Consider the following 26085-nt stretch of genomic DNA (forward strand, 5'->3'; position numbering starts at 1 on the left):
CTTTCTGATGAATTGTGCCTGTCAAATTAGATCTACTCTTAAGTAATTAAAAGAAGCCTGGATTTAAGATAGCAAAGTTTCTCAAGTTGGTGAGTATAGACTGTCCATTAGTTTACTGATGTAGTCTTCTTTAAAAGATTAGAAAGTTATAACTGCTTTCATAATCAAGTGTAGCTGGTATTCACATTGGGAATTCTGCTTTCTAAATCTTACTATAATAATTAGAAGACCAGATCTCAAAAAAGCACGTGTGATCAGAGCCATGAGCACAAATAGAAAAGAAAAATACCTTTTAGCCATGAGATGAATTGTTTCAAATAGGTATGGGTAGTGCTACATTTATGCTGGTAGTTTAGTTTTATGTTAAGGTTATTCTCATTTTTTATTTTAATGTTAAATGCAGGAAAATGGTAGAAAACTGATTTTATGCATGTCAGATTGACTGCAGCAAGTCATGAAAGAAAGAGGCTCCTTTAAAACTACTGATAGTTTCTAGAAAAAGAGGTTGGAAAGGTTGTTATTCCATATAGTCCACTTGGCAATTCTCCAAGGTGGAATTGTGATAGGATATTTTTATACCTTTGAGTGAGAACATTGTTTTACATTTTGTTATAAACAATGTGACTGGGATAAAAATTAGGGAAATAAAAAATCATTATTACAACAATAAAAATGCCATCTGTAAATAGGATTAGTCTCCTCTCTTTGTTAGTCAAACTTAGACTTAGAGGGTTGTTTATTTTATTTTATTTTTTTTATGAAATACTTTAGTGTGTTTAGAATGGATTTATATAGAATTCCTTTTTATTGTTTTCCAATTGAGTCAAATTTGTTCATCTTTGAATAAAGTGTATAATTTCATCAACATTCTATATAATAAAAATACTTTAATTCTGTTTAGTTTTCATATTTTATCAAAATGCTTTCCAAATTTATTTAAGTAATCTCTGTTTATAGGGAAAAAGTTCAACAAAAGAAAAAAATTAAGAAAAAAATGGAAAAAAAGGAACCCTTATGATTAAAGTAGTTTATAGTCAGTAGTTGCCACTTCTTTTATTCTGTTAATCAGTAGTTTGCCACTTCTTTCTTTCTATAGACCTATTATATCTTCCTACAGAAAAACATTGAAATAATTTCAGGTGGAAAAAGAGTACATTATATTCAAGGTGTTATTTATCAGTTTGTTTTCAAAGTTCTCTAAAAATTTTAATATTTACTGTACATGGAATTTTATTATGTATGTTTATATGGTAAATGATTTTCACTTGCCTAAATATTTTCTCACCATGTTCCAGTGATAATTAAGCTTTCAGAAGGTAGATCTGGATAAAAGATTAGAGCTTTGTTCTCCATTTATAGAGGGGAAGACACAGAGATTATGATACTGTGCCAAAATCATAAGGAAGTAAACAACAGGCACAGAAAAATTTCCCAACAGTTTTCCACTATGCAATGTGTTATACCTTCTATGGAAATTGGTGAAATGTTTCTTTTCCAATTACTTAAATACTATTAAGTTTATAAAACCACATATACAGCTTTTAAAATTACATACCTCTGGAAACTCAATCCCATATGTATTGAATCAAAATTTCTGGAAGTGGGTCCAGTGCATGTTATTTAAAAATTCCACAGGCAATATTGACATATCTGTGATTAAGACCCTCTAATTTAAATAGATTTGGTTAATAATTAGTTAAATTTAACATTATTTTAATTGTGTGACTATGACCTTATTTTATAGAAACAATTATAATATAATAGTATAATTAGTTATACCCCTTATGTAACTGTGGTCTTACTTTATAGAAACTTAAACAAGACATAAAAGAGCTTCATTCTTCTTCTCTGATACTTGTAAGAAATTATCAAGGTCAGTATCAAGACTGTCTTTCTGGAATAGTGGCTGCAATCCAAAGAACACAGCTCTACAATGAGACCCTACAAGGTAAGATGGTTAAATATATCCTAGACCACTCTATTTTTTTTTTAAGGTCATTCCTATTTTGTGTGAGTGTGTGTGGGTATGTGTGTGTGTTTTTATAGATACATAGATCACACAAAATAGACCACTCTCTTAGTCAGAATTCTCCTGGGAAACAGAACTCCTGGGAAACAGAACATATATATGAGATTTACTCTAGGAAGTGGCTCATTCAACCATGGGGATTGGCAAGTCTGAATTCCATAGGGCAGGCTGCAGGTAGTGAACGCCGATGAACGTCCTCAATTAAGACCCTCGGAGAAGCTGCCCAACTGAAGTAGAGATGGAAATTCTCCCTTCCACTCACTGAAATCATCACTTCTCCTTTTAAGGCTTTCAACTGATTGGATGAGACTTCTCTCATTGCTGAAGGCATTCTCCTCTATTGATTGATGATGTAATCAGCCATAGATATAATCAACTATCTAATGATTAAAAGCCATGAAATATCCTCGCAATAATAATTGACCAGGGCTCGCTTGACCAAACAACTGGAAACCATAACCTAGCCACGTTGACATGTGAAATTAACTATCACAACTACTTTGAAGAAAAATCTCTGCAGTTTCAAACAAATTACCATCTAGAATTTTTTCCATTTCTTTTTCTTTTATCTTGGGCCCAGATAACCAGAACAGATGGTGCAGATTGCATATAGGCATACCTCAGAGATATTGCAGGTTCAGTTATGGATGACTGCAATAAAGCAAATATTGCAGTAAGAAGAGTCATTGAGCTTTGTGGTTTCCCCATACATATAAAAGTCATGTTTACACTATACTGTAGTCTGTTACGTGTGGAATAGCATTATGTCTTTAAAAAATCCATGTACATACCTTAATTAAAAAATACTTTATTGCTAAAAATGCTAAACATCACCTGAGCCTTCAGCGCATCGTAATCTTGGCTGCTGGCCAATCAGGTGGTATTTGCTGAAGCTTGGCCCTTATTTCTTAAAATAAAGCAACATGAAGTTTGCCACATTGACTCTTCTTTCATGAAAGATTTCTCTGTAGCATGCAATGTTGTTTGATTTTACCTGCATTAGAACTTCTTTTTGCACATTTGGAGTCAATCCTCTCAAAACTTGCTACTGCTTTATCAACTAAATGTATGTGATATTCTAAATCCTTTGTTGTCATTTCAGTAATGATCCTAGCATCTTCACCAGGAATAGGTTCCATCTCAAGAAACCACTTTCTTTGGTCATCCATAAGAAGCAGCTCCTCATCATTTAAAGTTTTATTAAGAGATTGCAGAAACTGAGTCACATCTTCAGGCTGTACTTCTAATTCTACTTCTCTTGCTATTTCTCCCACATCTGCATTAACTTCCTCCACTGAAGTCTTGAACCCCTCAAACTCATCCAGGAGAATTGGTATCAGCTTCTCCCAAACTCCTGTTAATGTTGCTATTTTGACCTTCTCTCATGATTCACAAATGTTCTTAATGGCATCTAGTATAGTGAATCATTTCCAGGAGATTTTCTATTTACTTTGCCCAGATCCATCAGAAGAATCACTATCTAGGGCAGCTATAGCCTTATAAAATATATTTCTTTTTCTTTTCTTTTTTCTTAAAGATTTATTTTATTTATTCCACGGCTTGCTCTGTCGGTGGCGGTGGGGTCTGGCTGCGGACGAGGGGTTGGTCCAGCTTGGGACGAGGGGTCGGTCCGGCTTGGGACGAGAGATCGGTCCGGCTTGGGATGAGGGATCGGTCCGGCAGCAGACGAGGGGTCGGTCTCACAGGGGTTGCACGGTTCGGCTGACGGGGTCGCCCGGCGAAGCCGGCGACGAACTGGGGACAAGGGAGGCCAGGCCCTTGTCGGGGGCTCTCAGGACTGGAGGGCGCACGGCAGAAGAACTACCGCGGAGACGAGGTAAACACGCAGGTCCAATTTTATTGAGGAAGTGGCTACAGTCTTATAGGGGCTGGGGAAGGCTGATTGGTCGAAGCTTATGCCATGTTCTGATTGGTTGCCGCAAGCAGTTACTGGGGAGAAAGGTCGGTGGGAGGTACTGGAAGGGGGAGGGGTGGTGATTAGGGATTGGCTGTTGCTGTTGCCGGGGGAAGTGGCAGGGTTTAGGGATTGGTGGCTGCTGTTGCTGGGGTAGAGGGCAGACTTGAGTTTCCCGCCTTGCCTGGCTGTTGCTGCTATCGGCGGGGGAGGGAGGGGGAGGCAGACTGGAATTTTCTGCCCTGCGCCTGCGCAGGGAGAAAGAAGAAGGGTGTTGCCTCATAAGGCATCGTGTGGTGCCATCCGGGAGGAGGGGTGGCTGCGGAAGCATGGCTGCCGAGAAGGGGAGACCCGAGGGCACTCTGCGCCCATGCCGAGCTCCCTTCAGGGGTGGCAGTGAGTCCGACCAGCCACCCTATTATGGGGGCAGCGGCTTGGAATTAGGCCTACCGCGGCCGCTCCCCTGCCAGGCCAGCAAACCACACTTCAGCCCGAGGGGTGACCGCATTTCCCCCTTCTTTTCAAATAAGGGCCAGGATGGCAGCAGCAACAAGTAGCTGAGGCCCAAGGGCAGTAAGCAATAAGGGAAGCGGGGCTGAAGAGGGAGGTGAGTATGACGGGGATATAAATGTACAATTTGGGGGGCGGTATCTTGCCGTTGCAAGCAAGGGTGGCCAATGTCCAATTCTCGTTGATCTCGGCGGCTATAAGGTCCATCTGTTGTTAAAAGTCCAGGATGACAGCACGTTACAGGTAGTTGATCTCTTTTTGGCGGCGAAGAGCGGCAGAGGCAGACTGTGTAATGGTCTGGAGGATCGCAGCTGTGAGGACAAGTCGCGTCAGGGCACCAGCGGCGGTGGTGGCGGCAGCGTCAGGAGTGGTGGAGACGTAGGCGAGGACAACAAGAAGGCCAAAGTCTCCATGGGCGCGAAAGAGGCCGATGTTAACGGGGCGGGCCAACATGGGGCGGCCCAATCTGCAACGCAATGGGGGTTCAAGCAAAAAAAAAAGGGGAGGGGGGCGGGGGACGAGAAAGGACGCTTTGGATGGCTGAGAAGAGGAGTGAGGTCGAGACAGGAGGAAGCTCCGCAGAAGTATGGGGAGGCAAAAGCAGAGACGTTATTAGATGCTAGAACGCAGGCCGCGGGCCGGGGAAGGCGGGTTGTGGGCCGTTCATTGGGGCTGGAGCTGCTTGAGAGCGATGGCGGCATGGGGGGCCGCGGTTACAGAAGACTTGGGGCACCTGCGGGAAGAGTGAGCAGGAAGAGGTCGGGTAGGAGGAGGCCGAGAAGATGAAGTGGGGGGGGTGTCCTCAGCAGTGGCGAGTCGCTGATAGCTGACCTGTACGTGTGTGCTAAAAATTGCATTGGCCTGATCCTTGGCGAGTTGGATGATCCTTCTAATGGCCCATGGTCCGACTGCCAGTGCGAAGAGGACAATAATTAGGGGGCCTACGAAAGGGAGGATGTAGGGGAGGATGCCATTGAATCCCCAGGAGAAGCCTCCTTGGGATTCTCTCTCCCTTTTTCGTTTTTCCAGGCCGGCCCTGACTTGGGCCAGATTGTCCTGAATGAGACCAGAGTAGTTGGCATAGAAACAGCACTCCTCGCCGAGAGTGGCACAGAGGCCTCCCTCTTTGAGGAGGAGGAGGTCTAACCCCCTACGATTTTGAAGAACCACTTCGGATAGGGAGTTAAGCGATTTTTCTAGATGGCGGATGGATGTTTCGAGGCGGGCGACATCCTCGTCGACAGCTGCCCTGAGAGATGAGAAAGTGGTGCTGTGAGTGGTTAAGGCTGCAATTCCGGTGCCAGCTCCTGCAAGACCTAGAAGAGAGGCGATAGTAATGGCGGTAATGATTTCTCTTTTCTGCACATGGACTGGAAGAAGATAGTGCTGCCAGGAATCAAAGAATTGGTTATCTGTATGATAAAAAACCCGGGGGAGTATGATTGCGAGCACGCAGGTTTCGTCGGTGGAGTTGAGGGTGCCGATATTAAGACACGGGGTGTGACCTGTGGAGGAACACAGCCATCTTGTATTGTTGGGGGGTAAAAGAAATTTTGAGGTTACGTTAGGGGTGACTGTAAGGTTGCAAAGAGTCTTCATGGAGGGGTGAACAGCGCCTCCGATTCTGGTGACACAAAGCCCGCTTTGAGAGACAGATTGGATTGTCAGTCCTACCTTCGTTTGGTTCCAATTACAAGAGGCGGGATTGCTGCTATCAGAAGATTGGTAAGAGGCATTGGTGACTATGGCCTCGTAGAGAGGAAGTGAGGGGGAGAGGCATAGCCAACAGCTAACGGTAAGGTTAGAATTAGAGGAGTTAAGTGTATGAAAGGTAGCTTGGACTAGAGACAGAAGCGGGTTATGGATCTGTAGTGGGGGTAGAGGGGTAGGAGGGGTACGGACGGGATTAGAGGATTGACTGCTGGAGGTTATGTAGGAGGGAATGGTCGATGGTGGAGGAGGAGAAGGAGGATTGATGAGTGGCCTCGGCGCAGCAGAAGGAGGAGAGGGAGGGTTGATGATTGCGTTGGGACCAACTGCAACTGAGGGGGTGGGAGCAGGCAATTTCTTTTTTATTATGCCTGCGAAGCTGCTTAACACTTTCCGCATCATGTGGGTACCAAGGAAAGGGGCGCTGAGGGGTGGGAGTTACATTAAGGGGAAAGCAGATGGTAGGAGGTGGCAGGGAGGTAGGCGAAGGTGCCCCGGCGGGGGAGGAATACGGGTCCAAAAATAGGCTAGAGGGGGCCGCGCGTGCGGCAGCTTGCCACGGATCGGATGGAGGGGGCTGCCAGGCGGAGGCGGAGCCGGGGAGGGCCGTTGGCGCAGAGGGCGCGAGAGGAGCCATTGCCCATGCAGTGTTACAAAATGGCTGCGGGCCGTCCCCAGCGGTACTACAAAATGTCGGCGGGCCACAAAATGGCCGTGGGCTACAGGATGGCCGCAGACTGCCCTGCGCGGTGGGGTAAAATGGCGGGGAGGGAGCTTCCGGCCCACCCAGGCAGGAAGTCGTCGGGGGGAGGGAGGGGTAAAGGGACCTCCCCTTTTCGAGCGAGAAAGAAGGCGGAAGTCCGCCATCTTGAGAGTGCCTCCCCTTTTCGGATGGCGAAGAAGGCGGAAGCCCGCCATCTTGGGAGTGCTTCCCCTTTTCGGATGGCGAAGAAGGCAGAAGCCCGCCATCTTCACCAGCGCTTGGCACTGCAAGATTACACTGTTTAGGGGGACAATTTTCGAGCGTGTTATTAAGGCGCTCGACAAGCGACTCAGAGTCAGAGTCGGAGCCGGCATCAGGATCCCGATCAGGATCCCGGTTAAAGTCACCGTCGTGACAATCACGGCGGTGGCGGTGGCGCGACCGGGGGGGGGTCGATGGTAGGGGCGCCTTGAAGGCAGGAGCAGATGGTAAAAAACACCGGTAATAAGCCAGGAGGGAATCTCTTACCTTCCTGCTCCACAGCAGAAGTGACCCTATCTATAAGGCGAGTATAGGTATCCGGGTCCCAGAGCTGACACGTGGTAAGCCACGGATTAAAGGGGAGAAGAAGGTCCCAATATACTTGGAGCTGTTTCAAAGAGATCTTACACCGGTGAGTGTCTGGGAGACCGGCGAGGGCCCGAACTTGCAGGGCTTGCTTAGCAGAAAGGATGTTACCCATTGCTAATGGCCTTTTGGAGCTGATAAGAGAAGGGGCCCTTGCCTTGAGAGCGCGGCGATGGGAGCCGAGGGGCGCGGTGAGACAAGGGGTCGGAGCCGGTGGGGCTCCGACGGTGGTCACGGGCCAAGAGAAGGCCCCGACGAGGGGAAAGCGGAACTAAGAGCTCCTTAGGAGAAGAGGAGAACGACGAGCAGTGGAGCAAGGTGAAGGGGGTCCTTACCCTGCCCCACGTTGGGCGCCAGCTGCTGCGGCTTGCTCTGTCGGTGGCGGTGGAGTCTGGCTGCGGACGAGGGGTCGGTCCAGCTTGGGACGAGGGGTTAGTCCGGCTTGGGACGAGGGATCGGTCCGGCAGCAGACGAGGGGTCGGTCTCACAGGGGTTGCGCGGTTCGGCTGACGGGGTCACCTGGCAAAGCCGGCGACAAAGGGGTCGCCCGGAGAAGCAGGCGACGAACTGGGGACAAGGGAGGCCAGGCCCTTGTCGGGGGCTTTCAGGACTGGAGGGTGCACGGCAGAAGAACTACCGCGGAGACGAGGTAAACACGCAGGTCCAATTTTATTGAGGAAGTGGCTACAGTCTTATAGGGGCTGGGGAAGGCTGATTGGTCGAAGCTATGCCATGTTCTGATTGGTTGCCGCAAGCAGTTACTGGGGAGAAAGGTCGGTGGGAGGTACTGGAAGGGGGAGGGGTGGTGATTAGGGATTGGCTGTTGCTGTTGCTGGGGGAAGTGGCAGGGTTTAGGGATTGGTGGCTGCTGTTGCTGGGGTAGAGGGCAGACTTGAGTTTCCCACCTTGCCTGGCTGTTGCTGCTGTCGGGAGGGGGGGAAAAAGGCAGACTGGAATTTTCCGCCCTGCGCCTGCGCAGGGAGAAAGAAGAAGAAGGGTGTTGCCTCATAAGGCATCGTGTGTCGCTATCCGGGAGGAGGGGCGGCCGTGGAAGCATGGCTGCCGAGAAGGGGAGACCCGAGGGCACTCTGCGCCCATGCCGAGCTCCCTTCAGGGGTGGCAGTGAGTCCGACCAGCCACCCTATTATGGGGCAGCGGCTTGGAATTAGGCCTACCGCGGCCGCTCCCCTGCCAGGCCAGCAAACCACACTTCAGCCCAAGGGGTGACCGCACTTTTCTTTTTTCTTAAAGATTTATTTTATTTATTCTACCCCCTCTCCCCCATTCCCCCAGTTGTCTGCTCTCTGTGTCCATTAGCTGGGTATTTTTCTGTGTCTGCTTGTATTCTCATTAGGTGGCTCTAGGAACTGATCCTTAGATCTTCTGGAGTGGGAGAGAGGCAATTACTCTCTTATGCCCCCTCAACTCCCTGTTCTGCTCCATCTTTTTATTCTCTCTCCTCTGTCTCTTGTTACATCGTCTTGCTACGCCAGCTCTTGGCGGTGTCCAGTACTCCTGCACAGGGCAGCTTTCCCACACTGGGTGGCATTCCCATGCAGGGGGGCACTCCGGCGCAGTGGCATTCCACCATGGGTGGCACTCCACCATGGGCCATCTCGCCATGTGGGCCAGCTTGCCCTCACTAGGAGGCCAAGGCATCAAACCCTGGACCTCTTATATGGTAGACAGGATCCCAATTGGTTGAGCCACATCTATTTCCCAAATATATTTCTTATATAAGAAGACTTGAAAGTCAAAATGACTTCTTGATCCATGTTTTGCAGAAAACCACATTCATCTCAAGTACATCTCCATCAGAGCCCTTGGGTGTCCAGGTGCATTGTCAGTGAGCAGTTATATTTGAAAGAAATCTTTTTTTCTGAGCAGTAGGTATCAACAGTGGACTTAAAACATTCAGTAAACCATGTTGTAAACAGATTGCTCTCATCCTGGCTTTACTGTTCCATTCACAGACCATAAGCAGAGTAGAATTAGAGTAATTCTTAAAGACCCTAGGATTTTTGGAATTTTAATTGAGCTTTGGCTTCAACTGGAAGTCACCAGCTGCACTGGCCCCTAACAGGAGAGTCAGTCCATCCTTTGAAGCTTTGAAGACTGGCATTGACTTCTCTCTAGCTACTAAACTCCTAGGTCTCAGCTTTTCCCAGTAGAAGGCTGTTTTGTCTGCATTGAAAATCTGTTGTTTAATCTTGCCACCTTCATCAGTTATCTAGATCTGAGGATGACTTGCTACAGCCTCTGCAACAGCACCTTCTGCTTCACCTTGTGAATTGTGGAGATGATTTCTTTCCTTAAACCTCATGATCCCCAACCTTGCTTTGGCTTAAGGGAATGCTGTGGCTGGTTTGAACTTCTATGGAGACCACTCAAACTTTCACCTTACCAGCAGTAAAACTGTTTCACTTTCTTATCATTTGTGTGTTGACTGGAGCAGAACTTTCAATTTCCTTAAAGAACTTTTCATTTGCATTCACAATTTGGCCAACTATTTGGTGCTAGAGGCTTAGCTTTCTGCCTGTCTGAGCTTATGACTGGCCTTCCTCACTAAGCTTAATCATTTCTAGCTTTTGACTTAAAGTGAGAAATGCATGACGTATCCTTTCACTTGAACATTTAGACGCCATTGTAAGGTTATTAACTGGCCTAATTTCAATATTGTGTCTTGGTAACTAGAGAGGCCCAAGGAGAGGGAGAGAAACAAAAAAATGGTGGGTCACTGGAGCAGACCCAGCACACACAGCATTTATTGATTAAGTTCACCATCGTCGTGTATGGACATGGTTCATGGCACCCCAAAACAATGACAGTAGTAACATTGAAGATCACAGTTCACCATAACAGATATAACAATAAGGGAAAACTCTGAAATGTTGCGAGAATTATCAAAATGTGACACACAGACATGCAGTGGGCACATGCTGTTGAACAAATGGTGCACGTAAACTTGCTCAATGCAAGGTTGCCACAAACCTTCAATTTGTAAAAAACGCAGTATCTATAAAGCACAATAAAATAATGTGTGCCTATAAATGTCCAGTTAGTAACTATCTCGCAACTTATTAACATTTATTATTAAGGACCCTGTGTTTGCCAATTGTTGACTGCTTCCCACTACCTGTAGCACGCCAAGGGAGATTTTTTTTCAATGCTTTCTTTATTAAAAAAAATTCTTTTTAAAGAGGTACTGATGAATGAACCCAGGACCTCATACATGGGAAACAGGCGCTGAGCTACTGAGCTACACCCACTCCCCATTTTAATGTTTTCTTACCTAAGGAATTCTTCCTTTGTCTTGATGTCTTCCGCTGAACTTGAAACTCTTTCCATGTTGAGCTTTCTTTGTCATATTTTTCTTAATATCAGGTGATATTTTTTATTTTATTACTCAATTCTTTCTTTATTTCAAAGAACTCCACAACAGTTTCTTCATTATTTAATTATTGCAAATTTATTATCTTAAACTACTCTAATGAAAATCCATGGAAGAAGTTCCTTTAGCTCTACAGTTTATAGTATTGTAAACTCTTCCCATGAATATCACCATATAAATTTAATTAAAACTGCTTTTCTCTAATGTCCATTATATCAACACTACAAAACAAATTATGAAGCTAGAACATAGTAAATTGTTCATTTTACTGTTGTTTCAGATATACCTGTGAAAACCTTTTAAATCATACTGTTTTTCAGTTAGGCTGAGAGATGCTTTATTTGCCATAACTTGAGTAACCTAGGCTCCCATTTTTGTCTCCTCAGTACAAGAGCTTACACAGCTCCTCAAAGGATCTGAGATGGTCTGACTGCTGTTGTTTTTATGTATGCACATTCGTGTGTGCGTCACGTGTGTGTGATCATATAAGTTGCTTGTTCCGGGAAAAGGGACTGTTGTGTTCTTTTATTTAAAAGAATATACCTGGATTTTGAAAAGGCAAGGTGTTTATATTAGCCAAATGGATGCTGATGCAAAGTACCAGAAAAAATTTTGGCTTTTATAAAGGGTATTTATTGGGGGTAAAAGCTTATAGTTACAAGGGCCTAAAGAGTCCAACTCAAGGCTGCTTTCTCCCCAAAATCAGTGGCCACGTGCTGAAGCAAGATGGCGGGCCATCTCTGCCTGGTCTCTCCTGCCTTTTTCCTCTTAAGGCTCTGTGGGCCCAGCTTCTTCTGATCTCAGCTGTAGGCTGACATAGGGCTTGTCTCTCAGGGCTTCCTGAATCGGCTGCATACTATCAGGTGAGTGGCTCATTTCTCTCCCAGTCGCGTGATCAAAAAATGACTAAGGTCTCTCCTCTTCCATGTCTACGGAGCTCTCTTTCTTCTGGTATGTCTTCTTAAGTGAGTGTCCATTTATATCAGCCTGTCAAGGGGGCAGGGACGGGACTCAACCCCGAGTCACACCCTTCTGATGTGGTCGAATCAAAGCCCTAATCTTAACGGGTAATTCAAGACGTGTCAGCTGAATCTAATGTATTCAAAGGATATCACACCCCAAGGAACAGACCAGTTTACAAACATAGTCCTTCTCTTTTTGGGGGCTCATAAATAATCTCACTGCTAGTGTTTAATAGAAATTTCCAGAGGAAAAGCAAGGAATATAACTATGATTAATTTTCCTAAGGAAAAATTGAACTACATGAAGATTTAGTAACTAGCTGAATCACTAACTGCAGCTGTTGCTACCCAGCTTTACTCTGGAGGGTCCAGCCTGATTGTTCATTAATGACAAGACATCATACATGTCACGTTGCAACAATAAAGACTACTAATCTGGGTGTTCTCTTGTTAAGAGCGCAGGCACTTTTGCTTCTTGTGTATAATCTCAACAAATCCTCACTTCATCATTGCAAAATAGTTATTATTACTCTTATTTTACAGGTATGGCAATGGAGGCCCAAGGTTGCAACTAATAATTGATAGACTCAGAAGTCAAACCCTGGTTTACTTCCTCTGTGTTTAGGGCTCTTTCCACACTGGTCTGTCTCTCATTTGGGAGCTCCAGATACTTTTGGCAGTAGACCTGTGTGGCTGCCAAGCAAATTATTTGACAGTCTACACTGAATGGGTTACATTTCACAAGATGATTGTGGAGCCAAGATTCCTGAATGGACTTTTTATCCATTCTAAGTTACTGTGGAAATGGTATACCTAGCCATAAAATAGTCAGTAATCTACAGCACAGTCTCACAAAATCAACATGGTTAACTATTGTTTTTCTTTCATTTCTCCTATCCTGAAAGAAAGTAGTTTGGTTTGCTTGTTTACATGGCTCATCTCTCCTGGTAAAAATCTCCTTTTGACTGAGTAAACTTGTTCTTTCAGCATATCAGTCAAGAGCAGTTCTTCTTGAGCAGTCCTTACAGGAAATAAACGAGCAATATCAAATTGAAAAACAGAAGAGAAAACTACTCCACAATAGTTTGGTGGTAAGCATCACTAATTGTCAACTTACCAGTTTTCTAATTTCATGGTTCAGAAAAAGAGGTGGCCAAGGAAGATCTCTCAAAAGAGGTGACATTGAGTAGAGACTTAGATAATGTTCTACAGCAAGTGCAAAAATGCTCAGAGGTGCTCATAGGGAGAGAACAGGCAGAAGGTGAGTATGGCTAGAAAGCAGAGAGAGGAAAAGAGTAGAGCTCATCCCAGAGAGGTGGACAAGGGACCAGGTAATGCAAAAACCCTTAGGCTGGGACCACACATTTTATTCCAAAGGTGATGCAGAGCCATTGGAGGGCTTTGAGAAGGAATGGCATGAGCTGACGTAGGTTTTTAAAGGTGGCTCTATCTGCTGTGTGAAAGATTGACAGGAGACAAGAACAGGTCAGAAGGGCCTTTGCCACAGTCCTGGCAGGTGATGGTGGCCTGGACCCAGCTGGTAGCTGTGAAGGTGGTACAGAGTGATGAGGGCCGGCACTCAACACTGAGGTAAACACTTGACAGGACTTGCTGAGGTGTGAGGAAAAGGAAGAGGCATTGAGCGTGAATGGCGCACAGAGATGGAGGAGGCTGCAGGCAGATAAGACGAGGATTCTTTCTTGTAGTGGTTAAGTCTGAGATGCCCGTTAGGCTTCCAGTTGGTGGGGAAGGACTGTGATCATTCCTTCCTTGTCAGCACTTCTAAAAATTTTCTTCAGGCCCATTAAAAAGATTCTAAAGATATTGTTTATTGATTTTCTTGAAAGGTATGTGATCTGAGAATTCCCTAAGTTAAGAGTCAGGTTTTTATTTACCAACATTAATATGCCAGGTTTGATGATTTATTTCTTGAACATTGCCTCTGTGAGGCTTGATTATTATTTCTTGTACTTTGGCCAACCTCTCTAAATTTGAGTTACCTGTAGCCTAAGAAACTTAATTTCCAGAGAAGATTCTTTCCCTTCCCTATGCTGCAAAGTTCTGTTAGCTTTAGAGACATCTAAGGGTAATTCCAGTTTTATTACATAGGCCATCAATTTATGATTCATTACTCCAAACATTGGTATAAGAATAATATTGCTTGAGCGCTTACTGTGTTCCAGGTACTTTTCTAAGCATTTTGTGCACGTTTTCTTGTTCACTCCTCACATTAGCAGTAGCTCTCCGGATTACTATAAAGACAAAGTGAGATGTTGATGAAGTGCTCAGCACTTCAGTAAAAGCGCAATAAATTGTAGCTATTGTTATCAGCAGTCTGAAAAGGCAGAAGGAAACTTCCAGAGATGGAACTAAGTCTAACATAGAATAATAAATTGTGGAAGATTCTAAGTATTTTAAGTTAGGTTCAAGTCTCCTGGACTAGGTGAACTATACTCCAAGGACTCTAGAGAACCTGCAAACAAGACTGCTCATCTCCGCTTCTGTGGAATCAGAGCCCAGAGGAGCCTGAAGAGACTGTAAATACCTCATTGAAAAGTAGGAGGGAAGTGGATGGGGCTCAAGTGATAGAGCTTCCGCCTACCATATGGGAGGACCTGGGTTCGATCTCTGGGGCCTCCTGGTGAAAAAAGAAGAGAAAGTGTGCCTGTGCGGCAAGCCAGTGCCCGCCCAAGTGCCCACGTGGTGAGCCAGTGCCCGCATGGTGAACCAGTGCCTCACGCAAGTGTGTCACGCAGCAAGATGATGGCACATCAAAAGAGAGATGGGGAGAGTTAAGGTGAAGCGCAGCGGAAACCAGGAACTGAGGTGGCGCAATTGACAGGGAACCACTCTCCCCATTAGGGGTCCCCAGGATCGAATCCTAGTGAATCATAGAGGAGAGAAAATGAGAAGAGAAGACAACACAGGCAGCAAAAACAGCAGGGTGGGAGGAAGGGAAGGGGGAAATAAATAAATAAATCTTTTAAAAAAATAAAGTTACCTTGAATGGTAACTTTAAAAAAAAAAGTTGAAGGAGCTGTTTTTCACAAATGGATGAATAAACTTGCCATACATCTAGGGCAAGATTTTTTAATTATTCCACATTATTAAAAGAATGGTTTATGAAAATCTAAAAGTAAGAGCACTAATCACTGGAGACCTGCAGGAGTTTATGAGAATAAAAATATTCTCATTTTTTGTCAGACATTAAGTCGCATTAATATTAGTGATGGTAGACTATCTGTTTTTCATCCAATCATTTGAAAAAACGACCAAACAACCTCTCCTCCCATCCACTGGTAACCTCTAATCTACTTTCTGTCTCTGAGAATTTGCTATTTTTTAGAAGTCGCATGAAAGCAATATTATAGCAATAAAAGTAACTAAAAGTGTCAGAAGAGTGGGGAAATAAAATATGAAGAAATCGTAGGAAAATATCTTTAAGATCTGGTGGTAGATGGTGGATTCTTAAAAGAGATAAGAGAAGGACTGAGTGGACTACTGGTGTTTAAAGTATATAGCAGTTTTAATTAGCTTTACTGTAAAAGTCTGGAAATGTATAAAGTGGGTGGTAACAAATAGTGAGTAACAGCTAGTTTATAAATGGGGATGTGCCTGAAAATGGTAGTCTAGGTATATAAATGCCAATTGACAGAATGCTAGAGAATAATCTAGAAACTGAACAGCACAGTAAACCAAAAGGTGGATGGGAATTGTGGTTGATGGTACAGATGCAAGAGTGTCCTTTGTGAGCTAGAGCAAATGCACATCACTACTGCAGGGTGTTGGAAATGTGGAGAAGCATGGGAAAAATACAGCTGGAGTGACCTATAGACTGGTTAGCAGTAATAATGTAATATTCCTGCATCTATGCCAAAGATGTACTGTGTTGATAGTGGGGCAGTGTGGAAAATGTGAATCAAATGTACACTATGGACATGGTAACAATCAGATGATATTATCTTATCTGTAACAAATGTTCCACCACATTGTGGTGTGTTGATAGAGGGGTGTTGGGGATTCTACATAATCATGTGCATGATTGTTTTACAAATTTACAACTTCTGTCATAAAAAATATATTTTAAAAATAATAATAGAGTGGGTTGGGGGGAAAACACACCAACGTAAGATAAGGACTGTAATTAGTAGTAAGATTTTGATAATATTCTTTCATAATTTGTAAGAAATGTCTCACAACAATGCAAGGTGGTGGTGTTGGGTTGATGTGTGAGACCCCTGTATGATGTTATGCATATTTGCTTTGTAAGTTCACAACTTTTACTATACACTTACTGTTTATGTATGTTCATATATAAATGATATAAAGATAATAATAATAGGGTGGGTTGGGGGAAAATAATTTATTTGATATTAATATTTTGACAATACTCTTTAATCGTTAGTTGCAAAGGTTTAACAACAATGCAAGGTATTGGTGGTAGGGTGAGTTATGAGAGTCCTGTATGATGTTATATTTGTTTGTTTTATAAGTTTACAACTATTAGTATACACTTATTGTTTATGTATGTTTATGTATGAGTGATACACTTCAGTAAATTAATTTTAAAAAATATAACTGTCCTTGTGGGTATGAAGTGCCATCTCATTGTGGTTTTGCTTTGCATTGTCCTTAATGGGTAATGATATTGAGCATCTTTTCATATGCTTATTGATAATTTGTATATCTTCTTTGGAAAAATGTGTGGAACCTAACCTGGGACCTCTTGTGTGGGAGGCGGATACTCAACTGCTTGAGCCACATCCACTCCTTGCTTGTTTGTTTTTTTAGCTCATAGTCAGGCTCATTGTTTTTGCTTGTTGACTGCTCACTGTTTTTGCTCATTGCCTGCTCATTGTTTTTGCTCTATGTCTGCTCGTTGTTTGTTTCTCTTCTTTAGGAGGCACTGGGAACCAAACCTGGGACATCCCATGTAGGAGGTGGGTGCTCAACTGCTTTAGCCACAACCACTCCTCTGCCCATTTTTTAATTGGCTTGTCTTTGTTGATGAGTTGTAACAGCTCTTTATAAATTCTGGACTGAGAGAGTACAGCTGCAAGCAAGAGAGTCCCACCCATTAGCCATATGGGATCGAAGCCCCCTCTCAATTAGAGATGGAATAGGCATTACCATCCCAGAATCCTCAGGATAGAGGAAGAAAATATGGACTAGAGTGGACTTAGTGGTATTCTACTATAGACTTACTGTGATTCTGGCAATGGAAGAAATTATATCATTGATGTGGAGACTGTGGCCACTGGAAATGCTGTAGGAAGGGGGAGGGAAAAAGAGGTATGATATGGGTGCATTTTTGGGACTTGGAATTGTCCTGAATGATATTGCAGGGACAGATGCAGGACATTATATATATCCTGCCATAACCTACAGAATGGAGTGGGAGAGAGTGTAAACTACAATGTAAACTATAATTGCATGCTGTGTGGCAATGCTCCAAAATGTGTTCATCAATTGCAAGGAATGTACCACACTAATGAAAGAAGTTGTTAATGTGCGAAAAGTGGGAGGTGTGGGTAGTGGGGCATATGGGAATCCTCTATATATTTTTATATAACATTTAACTCATCTATATATCTTTTTAAAATTAATAAAATACATATATATATATTTTAAAAGGTATTATCAGAGGGAAGCATATGTGGCTCAAGTGAGACTGAGCTTCCGTCTATCATATTGGAGGTCCTAGTTTTGGTTCCTGGTGCCTCTTAAAGAAGACAAGCAAGACAGAAGGCTGGCATGGTGAGCTGATGCAACAAGATGACACAGCAAGAGACACAAGGAGGATATAATGAGACATAATGAGACACAATAAAAGGAGGAAACAAAGGTGTCTCAAGCCATTAGGCACCTCCCTTCTGCATGGGAGACCCCAGGTTCAGTTCCTGGTGCCTCCTAAAAGGACGATGAGCATACAACAAACACACAGCAAGTGCAAACAATGAGGGGGCGGGGAGAAATAAATCTTTTTAAAAAAATGACATCAGATGCATGGTTTGCAACTATTTTCTCCCATTCTGAAGGGTGTCTTTTTTATTTTGTCCTTCAATGCACTAAAGTTTTTAATTTTGATGAATCACAGCTTATTTATTGTTTCTTTTGTGGCTCTTGCTTTTGATGTCATATGTAAGAATGCTTTCCTGAATCCTAAGTCATGAAGATTTGCCCCTATGTTATATTTAGGTCCTTGATTCCATTTGTAGTTAATTTTGTATATGATTTGAGGTAGGGATTCAATTTCATTCTTTTACATGTAAATATCCAGTTTTCCCAGCATCATTTGTTGAAGAGACAATTGTTTTCCCCTTGCATATACCTGGCACCCTTATAAAAAATGAATTGGTCATAAAGGTGTTGGTCTATTTCTGAACTTTCGGTGCTATTCTGTTGGCCTATTTGTCTATCCTTTATGTCATTACTACACTGTTTTTTTTTATTATCTTTTTTTTTAATACATAGACCACACAAAATGTTACATTAAAAAATATGAAGTTCTAATATACTCCCAAACCCCGCACACCCCACTCCTCCCACATCAACAACTTCTTTCATTAGTGTGGCACATTCATTGCATTTGATGAATACATTTTGGAACACTGCTACACACCATGGATTATAGTTTGCACTGTAGTTTATACTCTCTCCCAGTCCATTCAGTGGGTTATGGCAGAATATGTAATATCTACATCTGTCCCTGCAGTATCATTCAGTACAACTCCAAGTCCCGAAATGATGCTGCTTTGATTCTTGTAGCTTTGTAGTATGTTTTGAAATCAGGAAGTGTGAGTCCTCTAATCTTTTTCAAAACTTTTTTGGCTCTTTGGAATCCCTTGCTCTCTTCCATATGAATTTGAAAATTGGGTTTTCCATTTCTGCCAAAAAAAAGACTGCTGGAATTTTAGTCAGAATTGCATTGAATCTGTAGATTGCAGTGGGTAGCATTGACATCTTAATAACACTAAGGTTTTCAATCCATGAGCATGGGATGCCTTGCTATTTGTTTAGGCCTTCTTTAATTTCTTTCAGAAGTATTTTGGAGCTTTCAGTGTACAAGGCTTTAAAATCCTTACTTAAATTTATTCCTAGATATTTATTATTTTAGATAATAATGTAAATGGAATAGTTTTTTAAAATTTTCTCGTTGGATTGTTCATTGATAGTGTATAGAAACACAGTTTTTTTTTATTAGAGAAGTTGTGGCTTTACTGAAAAATCAGGCCTATAATACAGGGTTCCCATATACCACCTTATTATTAACACTTTGCATTGGTGTAGTACATTTGTTACAATTGATGAAAGATATTTTATAATTGTACTATTAACTATAGTCCATGGTTTAATGGAGGGTTCACTGTCTGGTACCTTTCCATGGAATTTTTTTCTGTTTGTATTTTATTTTATTGAAGTATATCATTCATATGTGAACATACATAAACAATATGTATCATTAAAATTGACTATAAAAAAAATGCTTAAGAATGTAGTGATAGCAAAACAGTGTCATGCTGACAAGCTAAAATCAGAATTTTTTTCCAATTTTTACATATTTATTAAAGCATATGACACATACATAAACATACATAAACAATAAGTGTATAGTAATAGTTGTGAACTTACAAAATAAAAATACATAACATTATACATACCTTACTGCACCACCAATGCCTTGCATTGTTGTGAAATATTTTCAACTAATGATTAAAGAGTAGCTTCAAAATATTACTACTAACCAAAGTATTTTCCCCCAACCCACCCTATTATTATTATATCATTTATACATAAACATACATAAACAATAAGTGTATAGTAAAATTTGTGAACTTACAAAGCAAACGTGCATAACATATATAGGGGTCCCATACATCAACACACCACCATACCTTGCATTGTTGTGAGACATTTGTTATAAATTATGAAAGAATATTGTCAAAATCCCACTACTAACTATAGTCCCAATCTTATATTTGGTGTGTTTTCCCCCCAACCCACCCCATTATTATTTTTTACATACATTTTATGACAGAATTTGTAAACATGAAACAATCATGCACATGTGCAGAATTCCCATACAACACCCCTCCGTCAACACACCACACCGTGGTAGAACATTATTTACAGATTATGAGACAGTGTCATCAGACTACCACCACCAACCATGGTCCATCTTGTACACTTGGCACACTTTTTTATACTCCCCCACCATCAACACAGTATATTTTTGGCATAGATGCTTGAATATTATATCACTAACTTTCACCTCAGTCCATAGGTCACTCCAGTTGTATTCTTTCCCATGCTTCTCCACGTTCCCACCTCCCTGCAATAGTGATGTACAACTGGTCTAGCTCCTAAAGGACAGTCCTGCATCTGTACCATCGATCACAGTTCTCATCCACCTCTGGGTTTACTGTATTATTCAGACCCTAGATTATTCTCTAGCTTTCTTAAAATTGGCATTTACATCCCTAAACTACCCTTTTCAGCCGCATTCCCATTTACAAACCAGCTGTTACTCACTATAATGTGTTACCATCCACTGTATATACTTCCACACTTTCACACTAAAGTTAATCAAAACCTCTACGTACATTAAACATCAGTAGTCCATCTCAGTCTTCCTCTTACCTCCTTTAAGAATCCACCACCTACCACCAGGACTTGAAGGTATTTTCTTACATTTTCTTTTGGAAACTTTATGGTTCTTGCTTTTATATTTAGGAGTTTTTTTTTTTATCCATTTTGAGGTAATTTTGTATAAGGTATGATATAGGGGTCCTCTTTCCTTCTTTTGGCTATGGATATCCATTGGCTCAGCACCATTTTTTTTTTTATCATATTACGAATGTTTCCTTCTAGTCGTGTCTTTTGTAGTATTATTTCCAAGAAAGGATGCTGTATTTTGACAAATGCCTTTTCTGTGTCAATTGAGATGATCATGTGATTTTTCTTCTTCAGTTTATTAATGCTGTTTATTAGACTAATTGCTTTTCTTGTGTTTTACTACCCTTGCATACTAGGGATAAATCCCACTTGATCGTGATGTATAATTCTTTTGGATCTGGATTGCAAGTATTGCCTTTCATCTATATTCATTAGAGAAATTTCCTTTTTTCATAGTATTTTTTTTCTGTTTTTTTAAATTAAAGTTAATAGATCACAAGGAATGTTAGGTTAAAAAACAAAAAACATAAGAGGTTCCCATATAACCCACTCCCCACCCCCACCTCATCAGATGATTTTTGTAAATTGTATTTTTTGTTGAAGATAATTATATCAGAAAAAAAAAGTTACGTTAAAAAATATGAGGTTCCCGTATACCCCTACCCCCATCCCACTCCTCCCACACCAACAACCTCCCCCATCATTGTGGTACACTCATCGCACTTGGTGAACACATTTTGGGGCGCTGCTGCACTACACAGATAATAGTTTACCCTGTGGTTCACACTGTCCCCCAGTACATTCAGTGGGTTATGGCAGGATATGTAAAGTCCAGCATCTGACCCTAAAATATTATTTGGAACAACTCAAAATCCCAAAAATACCCCTACATCGCATCTCTACTTCCCTCTCCCTGCCCTCAGCAACTACTGTGGCCACTTTCTCCACCTCAATGCTAAAATTTCTTTTATTACTGGTCACAATAGTTTTATAGTAGAATATCCGTAAGTCCACTCTAGTCCATATTTTATTCCTTCATTCTGTGGTCCCTGGCATCGCGATGTCCTCTCCGCCTCTAGATCAAGAGGGGGCCTAGTTTCCACATGGGTGATGGATGCAATTCCTCTGCTTACAGTTGTAGGCACTCTTGATTCCCTGGTGTGGTGGTTGACCATCTTCACCTCCCTGGTAGCTGACCTGGGTAAGACCAACAAACCAGAGAGTAGGAGTCGCCACTCTGCTGAGGCTCAGGGCCCAGCTGGCACATGGGCAGTCCAGAGATTCAGGTCTGAGTATGCACCATCCCTAGGCCAACCACAGGTTCAGTAAAAGTGACAGAAGAGGCAGGCTCAGCACCATTTGTTGAATGGACTGTTCTGCCTGAGCTGGGTGGGTTTGACAGGCTTGTCAAAAATTATATCACTGATGTGGAGACACTGGCCGTGGGAATTGCTGAGGGCAGGGAGAGGGAATAAGGTGTGCTATGGGGGCATTTTTGGGACTTGGAGTTGTCCTGAATGATATTGCAGGTACGGATGCAGGACATTGCATATCCTGCCATAACCCACTGAATGGCCTGGGAGAGTGTAAATTACAACATAAACTATAATCCATGCTGTGTAGAGCTAGAGCTGCAATATGATCTGGATGGAAAGAAGCCATTCTACCAGCACTGTGATTTTCAGTCCATTGAAGATCAGATTTTAGGTGGAAGTGAATATGTTGGTATTAACGTTGTTATTATTTTTACTATTTAGATTCATACCACTACTTTTCATGTTATTTATAATACTTATAATTACTCCTACTCTTCCTATTACTAGTGGACCCTCTTGCCAGTCTGCCACAAAAGCTGAGAGTACAGACTCCATTGTGGGTGATTTCCTTCTTTGCCCTCCAGGCTTCTCTCTGACCTGCATCCCTGGCTTTCCACTGGTAGCTGCTTCCTACCTTTTTGTACGTTTTGTTTATCCCCAGATATAAATGTAATCAAATGACCATCTCTTACTGTGGGTGTTATCATCCCACCAATGTAATACCATTTTTGGTTACCTGTATCACCCTTTCACCTGCTCTCTCCCAATTTTCTCTTGTCTATATTCTACCATCTCTATTTGTCTCTCTTTTACCAAGTGAAGTGATGCAGTCTTCCCTTGGCCAGTGCCAACCCTTTTCCCACAGACTCTTGAGTTGTGACTTTGTAGATACTGTGAGCATCTGTCAGTTTTGCATATATGCTCAAGTTCTCGTGCATTCCCAAGTATACTTTCATAATCCGAGGGACTGTGGAGAAACTAATGTTCCCTTAAAATTGGTTCAGAATTCCTTGAGTACAAGGTACATGATTGCCAGTGACAAATGATTTTAGTTCAGAGTCTCAAAATTAGTATACATCTGTAGTTTAAAGTGGCTGCCGGGTGGGCTAGTGGCATGTCAGGCTACAGTAGCAGAAGTAGAATATCTGGATTGAGAGAAGTACTCTCATTCAGTTCTGTGTCATCACTCATACTTGAAGATTTGCTAGATTCTAGGTAGCATACCTAAAGAGAGGTAAAAACAAACTAGAATGGTTTTAGACATTTCAGGGTAACAACAGGACTCAGTCATGAGCAGTGAGAACCGATAGAAGGGAGTAGAAAGGGCAGTATTTGGAGGACAAACCAGCCACATTGAAGTTTCTGAAAAATGTCATGTAGAAGAGGATTTAGATTATAAAAGAACCAATGAGTAAAATATTCCAGCACAGTACCAGAAGGAATTTTGTAGTATGGAGTGAAAGTTACACAGGAGTAGTAAATTCTTCATCATTTGAGGTATTTGAGCGTAGCCTGACAAAGAATTTCAAGTGTCAGCCACAGGTCTGAACTATACACTATTTTGACTTTTACTCATAAAGTAACATAAAATTCAGATTCATGCATTCACGTTCCTCTACCCAGGAAAGTGGTGGATTTATTATTATACTTTGGTATAACCGATTCTTATTCTTTGTTTTCCTCTAAATATCACATCATGCTGTTATGAAGCTGAACTTTTTAGAGGGGTCAGGATAATTGAGTAAAGGTATTGAATTTTCAGATACTCCCCCTAAAATGCCTTAAAAGAATTAGCCCAGCATGCTAGTAAAAAGTATTTTGGTTGATATTTATTGCCAAGTGAACAAATGTGTTAAGTATGAATTTTAAAAGCTTAAAAAAATATTGAACCCTTAATAGTCTGTAATGATTTTTTAAAGATTCAAAATGTATGTAGTAAATGTAATGAATGCATGTTGGGGAAATTGTTACTTAGTAAATATTCTTTAAGGAAATAGCAAGCGGCTCAATCTTGCTTTGGTCTTTAGAGTTAAAAGCTCTTTATTGTTGTAGGAGCTGAAAGGAAATATCAGAGTTCACTGTCGGATCCGTCCTCTGCTGCCTTTTGATAATGAATTGGATGATCCAGTATTACAGAACAGGTAATTTGCACTGTTTTCTGTTTTCTGTAGGTTTATGTCATAGCAAAGCCTAAATGGGAATATCTATGTACATATCTTCGGAGTATACAAATAAATGAGACCCTTCCTAAAAACAGGATTCTGATGCTTTGTTTACTTTTAGAATCTTTATCCTTGCTCAGTATTTCAGGTTGTGCTCTTACTTATTTCATTACAACAGCTTTATTCTAAGACCTGACGAGTTACGCACTTGAAAGTCAAAATGACTGAGGCTCCTGGAGGAAAAAACATTTTAGGATCCTCATAAATGGTGTTGAAAATCCAGGGCCTTAGCCCGTCTCCCTTTTAACTTGGGGTGAGTGGACGCACACAGTAAGAACCATAGGTCGTGCTCAAGACGTTTCCTGCCCACCTCCCTTTGTCTAGCCAATGGCTTTGCCTTCAACCCCGTGCCCTCGATGGCGTGCCCTGACAGCTCTGTGCCAGGGGCAGCTGATTCCTGAAAGCCCCTCCAGGATGGAGCAGGCCACAGCAGCAGTGCTCGGGGGTCTTCCCACAGCTGCCTGAGCTGCTGCTGCTCCAGAGCTCGGCTGCAGGGAACGGGCAGGCCATAGCACTGCCACTGTGCATTTCTTGCCTATTCAGATATTTTGACCCCATTCAAACCATCTTCCAGAGTGGAAGGGCATGTGGGCTGAGACCTGGCTCAGCTGGGAGCCGGAGGGAGGACAGCTTCGCCTCACTATTTCTGGTGTCCTCGGCATGGAAAGGAGGAGCAACTGCTTTCATACTTTTTACTTTGTCTTTTTTTTTTTTTTTTTAAGATTTATTTATTTATCCCCACCTTGCGGCTTGTTTGGGTTTTTTTGCTGTCTGTTCTCTGTGTCCATTCGCTGCGTGTGTTTTTTCTGTGTCTGCTTGTCTCCCTTTGTTGCACCATCTTGCTGTGTCAGCTCTCCGTGGTGCATGGGCCAGCCTGCCTTCACAAGGAGGCGCCGGGACGTGAACCCAGGGCCTCCCATATGGTAGATGGGAGCCCAGCTGATTGAGCCACAGCCGCTTCCCCTTTGTTTATCTTTTGACATTTAGCTACTGAATTACCAGGTAAGACCTCTAAAAACAAATGGGTCCTTGCATGGAAATAACACAGAGGCTCCTTTAATTTCAGAAGCCTGTTTAAAAGTCCAAAAGGATGGCACACAAGCAACATTCAGCGTTTTCTTGCCACTTCCAATTTTTAAAAAAACATCATACCTATTTTGGCACCTTTGGTTTGGTCCGTGTCTTCTTATCTGCGCCTTCAGCTCTACTTCCATCCTACAGACAAAATGACTTCACCTAACCACATCCTGCTGGTGGTGATGGTAGCAGAATTGATGGGCTTCAGCTCCCGCTTTGTTTCTATAAAATGCCTCAGGTGACACTTATTCAGTGGCGGCCCTTCTGTCCACCGTGGTCAGCAGCTTTGTGGCCAGATAGAGAAAACGCAGGGGCAGTGAAAACGAGAGCACAGACCCTGCTTCCCGAACCATTGCCTTACTCCTTACTTCCCCGTCCATGTGACATGGGCTGTGGCTTTTGACCTACCTCGGGTTGGTCCCCCGCTCAGCAGTGCCGAAGCTGAGGCTGCCATTCCCAGCCGACGTCTTCCAGCCAGCCTCTTTCCTACGGCTTCTAGGCACAGGGCTGGAAAATGAGGACAGGAAGGTTCATGAGGCCCTGCGGCCTCTTCTCACAGCCCTGTTTTTGCCCCTTGCTTCAGATGCCAGAAGTGCTTGAGCTGTTTTTGTTACATCTTCACCAGCTCCTCCTTAACTTCCTGAAGAGCTCTGCTAACACCGTCCTTTCAAAGGTCCATCACAAGCGCCTACTTGCCAAACTCATTGGTCTCTTCTCTCTTGATCTCCACTCCTTTGTTGTGTTTGTCCTTGTTGGTCACCTTCACCAACTCCGAACTGTCTCCATCTTCAGCTCCCATGGCCCTTCAATATTCAGGTTCTCCTCCCGTGGATGTCCGGATGCCTTTTCTCAGATTCTGGTGCTAATTACTTTCCCTGCTCTCTGTTTTGGCACATTTCCCTAAGGTGGTGTTCTTATCCCCCTGCAGTTTGGGCGTCACATTTCTC

General features: G+C 42.7%; 1 protein-coding gene across 4 annotated transcripts in view; it reads left to right on the plus strand.

The window, feature by feature from the left end:
• Window positions 1-26085, plus strand: part of KIF25 (kinesin family member 25) — a 101382-nt gene that overhangs the window by 15924 nt on the left and 59373 nt on the right. For all 4 annotated transcript variants that reach the window (XM_012525512.3, XM_023589059.2, XM_023589060.2 and 1 more), the window contains 3 exons: window positions 1810-1948; window positions 12835-12938; window positions 23892-23980. In XM_012525512.3, the coding sequence (XP_012380966.1) occupies window positions 1810-1948; window positions 12835-12938; window positions 23892-23980 (332 nt within the window). The remainder of the gene's footprint in view (window positions 1-1809; window positions 1949-12834; window positions 12939-23891; window positions 23981-26085) is intronic.

Source organism: Dasypus novemcinctus, chromosome 28 (genome assembly GCF_030445035.2).
Source record: "Dasypus novemcinctus isolate mDasNov1 chromosome 28, mDasNov1.1.hap2, whole genome shotgun sequence".
In the NCBI taxonomy this organism is placed as follows: domain Eukaryota; kingdom Metazoa; phylum Chordata; class Mammalia; order Cingulata; family Dasypodidae; genus Dasypus; species Dasypus novemcinctus.